Source organism: Pleurodeles waltl, chromosome 7, assembly GCF_031143425.1.
Source record: "Pleurodeles waltl isolate 20211129_DDA chromosome 7, aPleWal1.hap1.20221129, whole genome shotgun sequence".
Lineage (NCBI taxonomy): Eukaryota > Metazoa > Chordata > Amphibia > Caudata > Salamandridae > Pleurodeles > Pleurodeles waltl.
The window spans coordinates 1,439,179,975-1,439,193,771 of NC_090446.1; the positions used below are offsets into that span (position 1 = coordinate 1,439,179,975).

A 13,797-nucleotide genomic window follows, 5' to 3' on the forward strand; every position below is an offset into this window, starting at 1 on the left:
CACTGTTGGTGCAGTTGTTGATCCAAAATTTGAAGTTTCTGACATTCTGGTCTAGGTTGATTGAGCAGGTGGAGTGGGTGGTGTTGAAGTTGCTGATTCATGTGTCCTTTGAGACTTTGCTCCAGCTGTGGTAGAAGGCATTGGGCTGACTGCAGTTGGAGGTCTGTGAGCTGGTAATGGGCGATGGAGTGGTGTGTCCAGGTGGGTTCCATGGTGTGGCTTGACCTGATGCGGTCGCTGGAGGTGTAGTTGGGGTTCAGCAAGTGGCCTGCGATGTGCGTGAGGTCTTTGATGAGTTGGTTGAGTCTGATGTTGTTCCTGCTCTCAAGGAGGTTGGTAGTGTTGATGTCATTGCGGTCATCGAGATGGAAGTTGAGGTCAAAGAAGAAATTGTTGTGGAATGGTGAGAGGGGCGATGAAATTGAGTGGAGATGTGGTCCCAATCGTTGGTGATGTGGTTGCATAGTGAGCGTGTTTTGAAAAGGGAGCTTGCAAGTTGGTGTTTTTGTTCAGGTGATGTCTGTGATGTATTCAGGGTGGGGGTGATGATTGGTGGGCTGGGTTGTGTGTTGTGGTAGTTGATCTGCAGGGAATGCAGGTGAAAAGCACCTGTTGTGGAGCATTGGTCGGCACAGAGGCAGGATTTATTGTAGCATTCAGGTTTGGGGTTTTAGAGCTCAGCAATAGTGTATCTGTGTTGGGGGGTCAGGTGTCATGGTGCTGGGCTCAGTCCAGGAGCAGAAGGGAGCAGACAGGCTTGCCTTTGGCACGCCTTCAGCTGTGCATTCACCCTGCAGCACGCATTAAGTAAGCCCTGGGGTGGGCGGGGCCTCTGTTGCCAGGAAGAACGGTGAGAGGGAAAACTCAGGCAGCAGCAGTGTTGCTTGTCACACAGTGGCAACTGCATCAGGCTAGAACAAGCAGGAACTGGAGGCCACAAGTGGCAAGCCAGGTGCCCAGGTGCCTACAGATGCACGGGCTGCAGCCTGCATTAAGTAGGCCCTAGGGAGGCTGGGACTTCTGTTGGAGGGAAGGACGGTGAGCGGGAAAACCAGGGCAGGAAAACCTGGACAGTGGTGGTATCACTTGGTCAAACAATGGCAACTGGAATAGGCTGGAACAAGCAGAAACTGGAGGCCAAATGCAAGTCGCAGGCTAAGTGCTCAGGTGCCTACTAATGCAGCCGTGCGGCAGCCAGCATTAGAGAGGTCCTGGGGTGGGTGGGGCTTGTGTTGGCAGGAAGAGCAGTGAGTGGGAAAACCCAGGTGGGAAAACCAGGGCAGCGACGGTGTCATTTAATCAGTGGACAATGGATCTGGCTGGAACAAGCAGGAACAGGAGGCCACAGACAATTGGCAGACTAGGTGCCCAGGTGCATACATAATTCATTTTACCATTGTTGGACTCGGGCATTACCATCCTGTCTAGGTTTGGTAAAAGGCATATAGCATTTTTTACAATTACAGGTACATATTTGAACAAACATTGGCAAAACTAATATGTCTCGTCTTTGGTACTAGGCATCAATGTTTCTTTTTTTTTGTCCTCACAAAGGCCACTTGGCATGTGCAAGCAAGGTCGGCAGCCATCTTATAAAGAATCCTTTAAAGCTTATAAAAAGCCATTACAATACGGCCACGGGCCTATGTGTGCTTGATTAACAGTCACCTTTAATTTTTTTTCCCAATATAGATGGTTGGACAACCTGTTCGCAATGCTTGGGATGTAATTCAACAAGCATTTGGAAACAAGTATTTGCAAAAACAAATGTATGAGCACTGCAGGGAGTGACAGTGAGGGCCGGTAGGTAGAAGAGGTGGTCCTCTATCCTGGAAGTGGGTACAGAGGCAGCAAGGAGGTGTCAGAGGGGAGGTCATCACAGATAATTACTGCCATGTAAATTTATCCGAAGTGCCAAATTTGAAGGAAAGCCCACTCAACAAATAGTAACTCTTAAAGTATACTCCAACAGTCAGTGGCTGAAAGAAGCTGACCGAAAGCCCGCTTTCTCTTTAATGTACGTTTACAGTCTGTGTTTGTAGAAGTGTATTTATTGCTAACGAGAGGTATCCGACAGCTGTACCTGTAGAAGAGACCTTAAAATAACAAATGCTTTTGAAAGGCATTTACTTCACAGGGAAACTTTAGACGAGACGGTAAAGGAAAAGCCACCAAAAGTTTGATTACCCTGCTAATTCTACTGCAGGTGGTAAAACCAAGGTGAAGAGCTGTGTTAACTGGTGGAACTTTAGCAATGATAACCCTTACAGCCAATAAGAACAGACAAACAGAATGTTTAGTAAAAACAAATTAACACAAAGCTGATCTTGGATGAGAATGCCCACAGCATGTCCATGTGATAGGGAATTTGGGCCCTAAATCTGTAAGCCATAAATAAATAAACCGTTCCAGTGTCTGTACTTAAAGGTGGAAGCTATACTACAATGTTGCATGTTGGTGGAAACTCCACAAGCTGATTCACACATTCACTACTATCTGCTTGTGCAAGCAATCATTTTCCCTGAGCAACCCCCTACTGGTTTACTTCTGCTACACAGAATTGACAGATAACTTGAAATAATTAAGATTTTTTCCATTGTTTTGTCAGAGGTGAAAATCCACAGCCACAGGTAGAGCTTCATTTAGGACTATAAATATAAACTACTTGTATGCTGTGCATTAGCATGTTTTAATGGAATGTAATGTGGAAACATGTTTAATACACATGCAAGTATGTTGCTAACTTATTTTTTCTTGTAGAGTGGGAGACATCGTGTGCTCCATGCAACTGTCTATCGCAGACCTCCTTGGTTTTATTGAATCCTTCGGCATGTTCCAAGTTTTCTTGAAAAAGGACCCTGAGGCTGCGAAAGAGCTTTTGCGGAAAACAGAGCACAGGTAAAAACAAGCATTTGAAATGCAATGGATCGCGCATTTGTTTGTGTTCGAGCTATTGTCGTTGTAAATTCACAACTGGACTTTTCTTGCCTCATTAATTGTCAACCATGCCTCATAATTTGTTCTTTTCCTGTCACATAATTTCAGTGGTGTGAAGACGGATACCGGCAGTAGTGGGTAAATTACTTTTATTTCACATCATGCGGGTACATTACAGGAGCAATGTTGGGACCGCTCCGTTCGCCAACCGCCACCACCCAAACCCCCGTCTCGTGTCGTAGATCGAATGTCGATCACACTCCACATTCGATCTATGCACCACACATCTTCCCCTCTTATCAAACAACAACAAAACAAATAACATACTTAAGATCGGAAAAATACATATATATATATATATATATATATATATATAGATATATATAGATATATATATCTATATATATATATATATATATATATAGGAAAATACATAATACATGTACCTATAAAATTTTTTTTACATTGCATTGGAAACATCTCCACTCTTAATTAACTTCCCATCACGAATTCATTGAAATGCCTTGGTAATTTTCTTTCTCTCTTACTTTTACGAACGGGTATCATGTAATTCTCCCGATTCCTGGATTCACAACCTCCTTCACCTCTGTATGACCACACATCCTCGTATCCCCACAAATATCCACTCTCTTCATCAAGATCATCACGCACCGATTCCTGGGGAAGGTTACTTGCTTTAAACAAACTCACATGCCGCAAATTACGTACTCTTCCATCCTCAAGCTGAACTGCACCATTCAATACCTTCACAACTTTCATAGGGCGTGACCATCTCGCATTCCCTTTATTTATTAACCCAAGATTTTTCACAAGTACGTACTGTCCAACCACTAAGTTTGGCATCGTTTTTCCACTGTTGATTTTATTTAACACTTTGTTTTGATACTCTTGCACCCGTTCTCTCACAGAGCTAAAGTCTAAACCACTAGAACTTCCTCGTCTTCTGTTCATCAACCACCAAGGAATTAATTTAGAAGATGGTTTCCGACCCCTCAATAACTCAAAAGGTGCTTTGCCAGTGACTGAATGTGGAGTAATTCTGTAAGATAACAACATATTTTGGATGGCCTCCTTCCAGGACAAATTAGATCCCAAAGCTAATTGTATAGTGTCCTTGATAACATTGTTAAATATTTCAACCTGACCATTACCTTCAGGATGGTATAATGATACCCTCACATGATTTACCCCACAACTCTTCAAAAAGGAACTAATCTTATCAGAGGTAAGTTGTACTCCATTATCCAAAACAATAGTTTCAGGAATACCTTCCCTCGCAAATATATCCTTTGAGAATTCGATCACAGTATCAGTAGTTATATTGCCAACCATACGAACCTCTGGCCATTTGGAAAAATAATCAACTAGAACGATCGCATACCCTTCCTTAGCAGGTAAGTTAACAAACCAACCCATAAAATCGATTGCAACTTTGCGCCACGGGCCATCTGGCAAATCAACCAACCGTAAACTGTAGTGGTACCACTAACGGTTTCACAGACTTGTCACTCAATACACATTTACCACACTCTCTTACCCAACGATCCACCATACCATCTATCCCCGGCCACCAAAAAACTTCCTTGATCTTCCTCCTGGTACTCGCTATGCCACCATGACCTTCATGTCCCAACATGACAATGGTATCACGCATACCATAGGGAGGCACAATTTTATCACCTCTTAATATAATGTCATTCGACACAGACAATTCCTCGTTAATCTTCCAGAATGTACTACACTCGCCTCGTAAACTCCGTTCCAATGGACATCCTGTCAAAATAAACTTCTTCACCTTCAACAAAACCTCACCCTTCTGCAATTCTCTCATCCAAACACATTCATATAAATTGTCATGCACATTCCCATTTTGCAGGAACATAACATCATTATAAGTGAACGCAACATCGCACTCTCCATCATCAATTTCTTCAGCACTACTATGCGATAATGGTAACCGAGACAACCTATCTGCCACACAATTACTTTTCCCTGGAAGATGCAAAATTTCAAAGTGATACATTTGTAATGTCGAAGCCAACCTTGCCAACCTAGGAGTAAGGTTCCTTCCCCCTCTCATTCTCAAAATATTAATCAGAGGTTTGTGATACGTACAAATTTAAAATGTGCGCCCCCATATGTACATCCTAAATCGTTGCACAGCCCAAGTAGCGGCCAATAACTCCTTCTCAATTACAGAATAGTTCCTCTCTGCTTGAGACAGAGTACGAGAGGCATGTGCAACCACCCATGTGTCTCCTTTCTTCCTCTGAGATAAAACTGCGCCAATACCATATGCGGAAGCATCTACTGCTATAGTACATTCAGCAGTTTCATCAAACGATTTGAGGCAAGATGCATTAACAATTTCTTCCTTTATGGTCGAAAGCTCCTTGGAATGTATCTCCTTCCAGCAGAACGTCGCATTTTTCCTCAGCAAGGCACGGAGGTTCTCCACTTTGGATGCAAAGTTTTCCACAAAACGAGAATAAAACTCTGCTAGGCCTAAAAATGATAACAATTGTTCCTTGCACCTTCGTTCTGGAGCCTCACTAATAGCTTTGATGTTACTAACCTTAGGTCGAATACCATCCTTAGAAATAATATGACCTAAATATTCTACGTGGCTCTCTCCAAATTTGCACTTTTGATCCTTAGCAGTTAATCCATAGTCACTCAATGCTTGCAATACTGCCTTTAAGTTTTGGTCATGCTCAATTCTGTCATGACCATATACTAAAATATCATCCTGGAATACCTTTGCCCTCTTCACATTCGAAAGTATTTTGGACAATTCCCTCTGGGAAACTGCAGATGCACTAGCCAATCCAAATGGCCTCCTTTTATATTGGAACATCCCTTCCGGTGTAATAAATGCTGTACAATGTTTAGACTCAGGACTTAAATGTATCTGTTGATACGCACTCATCAAGTCGATGGTTGAAGATACTGTAGCATCTCCAATAGACAACATAAATTCCTGCAAATTTGGCAAAGGAAATGCATCTATCCAAATTGCATCATTTAGTGCCCGCAGGCCAACACACAACCTGAAGTCCCCACAGGATTTTACCGAAATTACAATCGGAGAAACCCAATTGGAGCACTCAATTGGTTCAATATTATCTTTATCACACAAGTCCTTTAACATTTCCTTCAATTTTTCTCTATAATTCAAGGGAACAATCCTCAACTTCTGCCTTACGTGAATAGCATTCTCCTTTAATACAATTGTATGTTGGAAGTTTTTCATACTCCCCAAACGACCACTAAACACAGTAGAAATATTCCCTTTATATCACGATACAAGTCATTCTGCAATGTATCCATACTCACAGTGTACTCACAGTGTACTCACAGTGTACACTGGCGGAGTAGCACTAGGGTCCACCGTCAACCCAAATTGACATATATGTGGCCAATCCAGAATAGTTGCCCCACTCCCCACCACAATAATTTCACCTGAACACTTCTTTTCGGCATATTCGATTTCTGCTTGCATTTTTCCAACAATTGCAATTTTATGACCAGAATAGCTACAAGGACTGTTTTTTGTCTTTTGTAAACTCCTCCCGGGCCACAACCGATTAAATAGAGATCTGCCTATTATAGTGTACCACGCACACAAGTCCACCATAACTTCCACTCGTGCACCATCAATATTTACATAACACTTAGGAAATTGAAACTCTCTCCCCTTAATGTTACACCCTTGAATGCTTAATACCAAATTCTGCATTCCTTCCTCAACCTCATCATCATCCACATTCTCCACAACACAACTCACTTTTTTTCGAAACTTCTGCACACGTGCAAAATGTCCCTTTTTTTTTACATGCACTGCAATTTTTCCCAATCGCCGGACAACCATTAAAATTTGCAAAATGCGAATGGGCGCCGCATCTAAAGCACACTCTAGTATTGTTGTTCATGCCAGACTTGTTATCCCCAGATTTGTTATCCCCACTACCAGACAGGGAAACAATTTTTTTCTTTTTGTCCTTACATTCCCTGTCTTTGCTTATGGTACAAATGGTGTCATAATCTTTGACTTCCCTCCTCATAGTTTGTATGCAATCTTCATTAATCTCAATGCTCCTCGCTACTTCAACAGTCGTTTTTAAAGATATTTCCCCAGAAGACCAAAGTTTCTCCTGTATTTTTTTGATTTATTCTTCATTAATAATTGGTCCCTTAAAACTTGGTCATATGTCATATTGTCAAAAGCACACATAACCGCTAAGCCTCTTAACACTGCCATATACTGGTCAATGGATTCATCAGCCTTCCGTTCCCTGGAATAAAATGTATATCTTTCCATGACTAAATTTATTTTTTGGCCGTACCTATCCTGTAACTGTTGCACATTTATACACATCTACCCCATGCACATTATCTACAGGTGGTACATTTTTAAATTCCCTTAACCCTACAGGTGAACATTCGCCATCTTCCAACACATCTACATATGCCTCAAATAAATCCAACCACAATGCCCACCGAATGGGTGGATCTCCTGGTTCATTAAAAAAAATGGTGGAGGCTGAATACTAGACATTCTGCAATTAACAATGTCCTATATCATTAAGTACTGAATGCAGTTGAACAATATTTGGCGTAAAATGCATAACATTTTTTTTTTTAGAACGGAGTCCAGTCACAATAAATTCCGGCACTTCCAACAAGTCAAATGTGTAGATAAATGGTTCTTTTGTAATTGTAAGCACAAGGTGTGTCTATCACCGTATTCCACGTTAAACGTTCCTAGTTCCTTTGTAATTGTATTTGTTGCACACTAAACGTGCCTAGTTCCTTGTAATTCTAGGCAATATTTGTAGGCACAAGGTGTGCCTATCACCGTGTTTCACAATAAGGATTAAAAAGGTCTTCAAACCACTTCAAAATGGCTGCCACAAACTACGTTGTTCGATCTCTAGAGGAATTTTGGCACACTCGAACCCATAATTCCTGGCGTAGTTGCAGTTTTTTTTTCAATAATAACGAAGCAGGAACCTTGCCAATTTTACTCCCTCAGGACCAGCAAAAGCATACTTCATGCGCCACAAGTACCGCCCCTCAAGTTAAGGAAGCACCGGCATTTCATGGTCCCAGCCACGCGATCGCCGAAAGTGAAAGCGCAATCAATTCCTCACCTCTGACATCGCTCCTGCCCGCCTCGTCGCCACTGTGAAGACAGAGACCGGAAGTAGTGGGTAAAATACTTTTATTTCACATCATGCAGGTACATTACAGGAGCAATGTCGGGACCGCTCCATTCACCAACCGCCACCACCCGAACCCCCGTCTCGTGTCGTAGATCGAATGTCGATCACACTCCACATTCGATATACACACCACAAGTGGCCCTGTATATAACTGAAGCACATCAATCTACCTTCTTCCTCTATCTGCAGCCAAAAAAAAGAAAATATTGCCATTTAGCATCCTGATTTAAATAAGCCCTGCTAACTCAATTGAACAGTGCAAAGATATAACGAGAGTGAAAGCTTTCAACACAGAAAACGCTGGTCCATGTTCACAGCAGAGGATGCTGCTATCCATCATTCAAACAAATGGCTCCTGTAATTGTCTTGTTAGAAGAACAACTTGCTGTACAGCTTAAATTCGGTCCCACACATGAAATATCAGCGACCCCTTGCCCTACCTTGTGATTTGTTAGTGTCAAACATGAGTGATTAGCAAGGGTGACATTTGTCTAAGGTGCAGCCATGGCACACTCCAGAACTATATGGAACAAAATTCTGAAAAAAATAAAATTGAATAGGTTAGAAAACAGAAACGTCTTTACGAAAACTGTTATCAAAAAGTTCTGTGTTTTTAATTTTAGCATTCTTTCACATAGAACATGTGGTACGATGTATATGTATGTACACTGATCAACTAAAGGGGAAAGAATGGTAAACGTATGCGTGTGTAACTTATTCAAAAGCCAAATAGAAAGAAAAACTCTCAACTGAACACATATTGGAAGTGTTCTTTGAAAAACCCACGATGCAGATGGACATCTCATTAGAATTAACAAAAAATTAATTCACCTGAGGATTACATCAGCATCAAGTAGCATTAGAAAATCTATGCTTCTGATGTGTTGTATTGTTTTTTTAGGATATTGTGCATTCCATTCAAAGCAAATGTCAGAGCCTGAGTGGAAACACTGCAATAGCGAGCATAGTGCTTCAGTTAACACTGTTTCTGAAAAGCAGATTAAAAAAATAGCACTAGCTAAAATCTACAAAATTATACTCACATTATGTATGCTGTACAGGAACATTACACCAACTTTCTGAATGTTTAAAGTATAAAATGTATAATTTGCTTATCTTCTTGTGCTGAGAATTGCTTGATCATACTGAGGGGTAATAAATGCAATTTTTGACTGTTTTACGCCTTTCTTCTTCAAAAATTCTTACAACCTACAAACTATAGGACTATCAATAAACTAGGGAAATAAGTAACTCAAGCTGATGCATGATGACACCCACATAAAAAAATTCATGTTATGTGTGGAGAACCACCACAAAAATAGGCAATCTGTACTGCTGACATTCTGACAATGTATACATTTGGAACTGACAACATTGAAGATGATCCTCACTCACACCAAACTCGGGGAGGATGAATGTGACAGGCCCCTACTTGAAAGATGCAGCGGCTGATGAATGGCTTGTCCAAGGGCCATTGTAGCTTTCATTTCCTGACCACAACACACTTCATTTGCAACAGCGTACCTTACGAGGTGTGACTGAGCCAGTCCCATTTTTCAGCCACCCTGCGGGGGTCTTTCCGGCCGCATTCTCAAACGCAACAAAATTAACTGCGGAATATAAGAAGCGCGCTTAGTAACGCTAGGGAGCAGATTTAGCAGTTTTGTTAACTTACTTGCACCTCAGAAAAGTGCGCCAACATTAAAAATACCGGTATGCATTTCTTTGCCTTTTCATTTGTCGTCAAAAATACTCGGAGGGTTCAGGGTGTCAGTATATTTTAAGAATGAATGAGCAGGCTATACTTTTGTTATGAATGTAACATTTTACACTCTAGTCATACATGTATGGTGTTATTAGTTCTTAAGAACCTCCATCACTGCTTGCTAGAGTTACAATTCCACTGCGTTAGCTCCAAATGCATGGTGGCATCCCATCTCACTTCCATATAATGGGAAAGCCCTCATTTTCACATCAAGCAACTCAATCTACCCCGAATATATATTACAGCTTTAATATCTCAGAGGTAAAGCTCCCATCTGGTAAACACTCTCAGACTAACACCTCCAGGAAAGGCAGCATCTGCCCTTACAACGCTTTCTAGGACGTGGTGCATCTAAGTTTTAAAAAAAAGTCACAATAGGCATCGCTTGCAGCCAACCGTTTCCAGAGGCAGGAGGCAAAGACACATCTATAGTGCATTTAGTGCTTCGAACAATTCGCATGGAGCACAGACTGTGTGCGCCTCGCCTTTGCTTTCTGCAGGACAGAGCAGCACCTCCCACCTTCTATTTACTCCTCACAAACTATAGTTCCCTTTCCACAGTGGCTAGCTTGTACGCAAGACAGAGTCCTTGGCTGGTCTAAGAGAAACAGCACATCATGTAACTGTACTGTACACTCCAAGAAAAGCTGCAGAAATACCTCAATCTCTGTTTTATCTGACCTTTTGTGCACAGGATAGAAGGGAAGGGCCAGGAGAAAGATGTTAAAAAATATAACAGTAGCCTCAACGCCTGATTGCTTCATCCCGTCACTCAGGGAAAACTTAGTGAAAAAGAATCGATGCGGGCTGTTTAAGCAGCACACCAAAAACTAATTAATTGTCATTTTTTGACAACAGTGCCCACGAGCAAAAACAAAAAGCAAAATAATAGGAAACTGAGAAAAGACTAATTAACAAAACAAAATTAAGTTAGCTTTAAAAAATAAAACTTTGCAATTTTGTTTGTCCTGCTGGCCACTTTTTTGCCAGCCACAAGTCTTCTGTTTGCCAGGCACTGGCAGTGAAAACATAATAGTACCTCGATCACGTCCGGAGCAGCGGAGGGGCACTAATGAAATTAAATCAATTAGTGCTTGATCCCTGCTCCATACCGAGGAACGGAAATGATACCAGACATGCCTTGACGAATTACGAGGCTCTAAAGAAGAGTGCCACGCAAACCAGCAAATGGTGGGCTACAGGCGGGCTCCAAGCCCTTTACTGATTACAAAAGCATCTTCCATATGAGACACATGCTCAAGCGCATGCACTCGCAAGCTCGACCCTAAAAATGTCAATATGATCCCCGGATTGACAGAGATGCCACAAAAGTGTCCCGGCTGCCTTCAGCTAAAGATTACAAACAATTGAATTAATATGGAGGGATTTTAAATTGTAATATGGACCATAGGTTGATCTATTATTCTGCATTTCTGAACCCACTGTTGAAGCTTGTCCAAAAGTACATTCTTTCCAAAAATATAAACTCATGATGGACTTCAAGCCTTTATATAAAGCGGACTGCCTTTTGTCGACTCATTTTATGTTTAGCAAGCCAAAGACTAAACACAATGTTCATTATAGTTATTCAATTAATCGACTATCTCTTATAGATGTAATTTGGCCAACAAACAGAGAGAGAATGTGATTATCTAAAAGTAAATGGCATAACATAAATGGGTTTCAGTTTTCCAGAATTTCAGTTTACCATTTATATTATGGCATGGAAATGTTTTTCAATCTATGCCATAACGTAATGGCTGAACAATAACTTTACTTTTGATGAGAATTTACCTTCACATATCAACATCTAAACTTAAATTACATATTAGCAACTATGCATAGTATTTGCCCTTATTTTTATAACAGCTATAGCCATGCAATATTACTTATGTAAAATATACTTCCGTGTCTCATGTTCTCTCCTATTCAAACAAATGGAATGATATTATTATTTCTTTCTGGATGTTATAATCTGTTACAATTATTACAATTCCATTGTGTAACATAATTTTAATCACAGAATACTGAAAAAATAATGAATAAATAAATAAATAAATAAATAAAGTCAGCGAGAATTATAAGGAAGAAGGAAAAACTAAAGCAACGCTGCAAAAACAGAGATATATCTAAACTGCTCTATTCAAATATAGCACATATAATAGATGAAACTATATCATCATCATCATCATTATAACTTTATTATGGCTCAAAGCCAAAAAAGTACATCAGTAAATAACACCAATCCATCTAAATAAACAAGTTTGTTACAACAATAAATTATATCAATTACATCAAACTTGGAAAACTAATTAAAAAATATAGGTATAAAATACGAGATAAAAAGAATGAAACGGATTCCCCCCCTACCAACGACCCATAAATGCAACTATACACATCTCTCACGGATGCTCCAAGCCATGAAAAAATACCTAGACACGGAAAAAAATAATTGGCTGGTGTACATTGGTTTTCAAAATTCTTAGAGCTACTAGGTGCCGAGCAGTACCTAGATTTCTGCATCAAGGAACCAACCAATTCGATCTAACGCATTTGTAGGCTTTACAAAAAACCTAAAAGTGCACCTCTGTTTCTTTGGCCCCACCACACGCTGGACATGTCACACTCAGTTAGTCACATCCTGCCCCACTTACAGGTCAACGTACAGAGAGGAAGGGCCCCAAGCCTAAACTGCAAATACAACTCCCTCGCTAACACTGGCTGCACCTCATCTACAGTCAAATTAACATGCCTATAGGGCCTAACCAAGTCACTCTTAGATATCGATAGGCAGGCCTCCTTAGACTTCTCCCACAAGCTGGCCCTTCCTATTTGTCTTATGGTATCCTAGATATATTGAAACCACAGCAATTTGCAAGCACCTGGCAAACCCATGACCTCAACCCCTTTCTATTGGAGATTAGCTCGGGATGCTCATACTCTGCTCCAAAAGAGAAGTGGCCTCAGTCCCAGTTCTTCAGCAATGGGGCGCACTCCCAGATCAAACCTCAAAGGCAAAAGTGGAGTACCTGAAGGGAGGTTTAATAAATGTCTTAAAAATGTTTTCTCCACTTTCGAGATACCGCTAGCCCACTTATGCCCCCGCAGCTCCACCCCATACATCACTACTCACAAAGCCTGCCACCTGTGTAGCTCACACACTGGAATGACTGGTTTAAAGAACAAGGCTTTAAAGGCTCTACCTAGCCCACTTGTAAATTGAGCCAATCTTAGCTTTTGTTTATTCATATGCAGTAGCCAGTCCATTTGCTCTTATAGCATGATTCCCAGGTAGTCAAACACCTTGACCTGCTCCAAGGGTACCCCATTGAGTTTGGGGCCTGGTCTGGTGGATGTGGAAGGATGGAATACCATGAACTACGTTTTCTCCACGTTGATTTCCAGCCCCCTTACCCTACAGAAATCAACAACAAACCTAAAATCCTTTGTAGGCCCATTGACAATAAAAGGGTATCTTCTGTAAACATCAACATAGGAACCTTAAGATGACCTAATCTAGGGGCATTGTTTGAAACGTTCTTCAAATCATCAATCAAACCATTGATGAATAATGAAAATAGAATTGGGGCCAGCACACAATCCAGCCTAACTCATTTCCGGACCGGAAAGGGTTTGGTAAGATCTCCTAATTTACCGAACTGAACCTGAGCGCAATTCCCTTCATGGAGTCTCTGTAGGATCTTACACAAATATGTAGGGACCCCCATTTCTAGCAGGACCTGCTACAGGGTGTCTCTTGGGACTAGGTCAAATGCAGCCCAAAGGTCCACAAAGATTACATAAATTATTGCGCGTTTCAGCTCCGTGGATTACCAATATATAGGCTGG

At 41.1% G+C, this 13,797-nt stretch overlaps 1 protein-coding gene across 1 annotated transcript in view; it reads left to right on the forward strand.

Annotated features, from left to right (window-relative positions):
* Positions 1 to 13,797, forward strand: part of LOC138247431 (putative methyltransferase DDB_G0268948) — a 153,183-nt gene that overhangs the window by 125,282 nt on the left and 14,104 nt on the right. Inside the window, exon 6 of the mRNA XM_069202062.1 lies at positions 2,761 to 2,898. Within this exon, the coding sequence (XP_069058163.1) occupies positions 2,761 to 2,898 (138 nt within the window). The remainder of the gene's footprint in view (positions 1 to 2,760; positions 2,899 to 13,797) is intronic.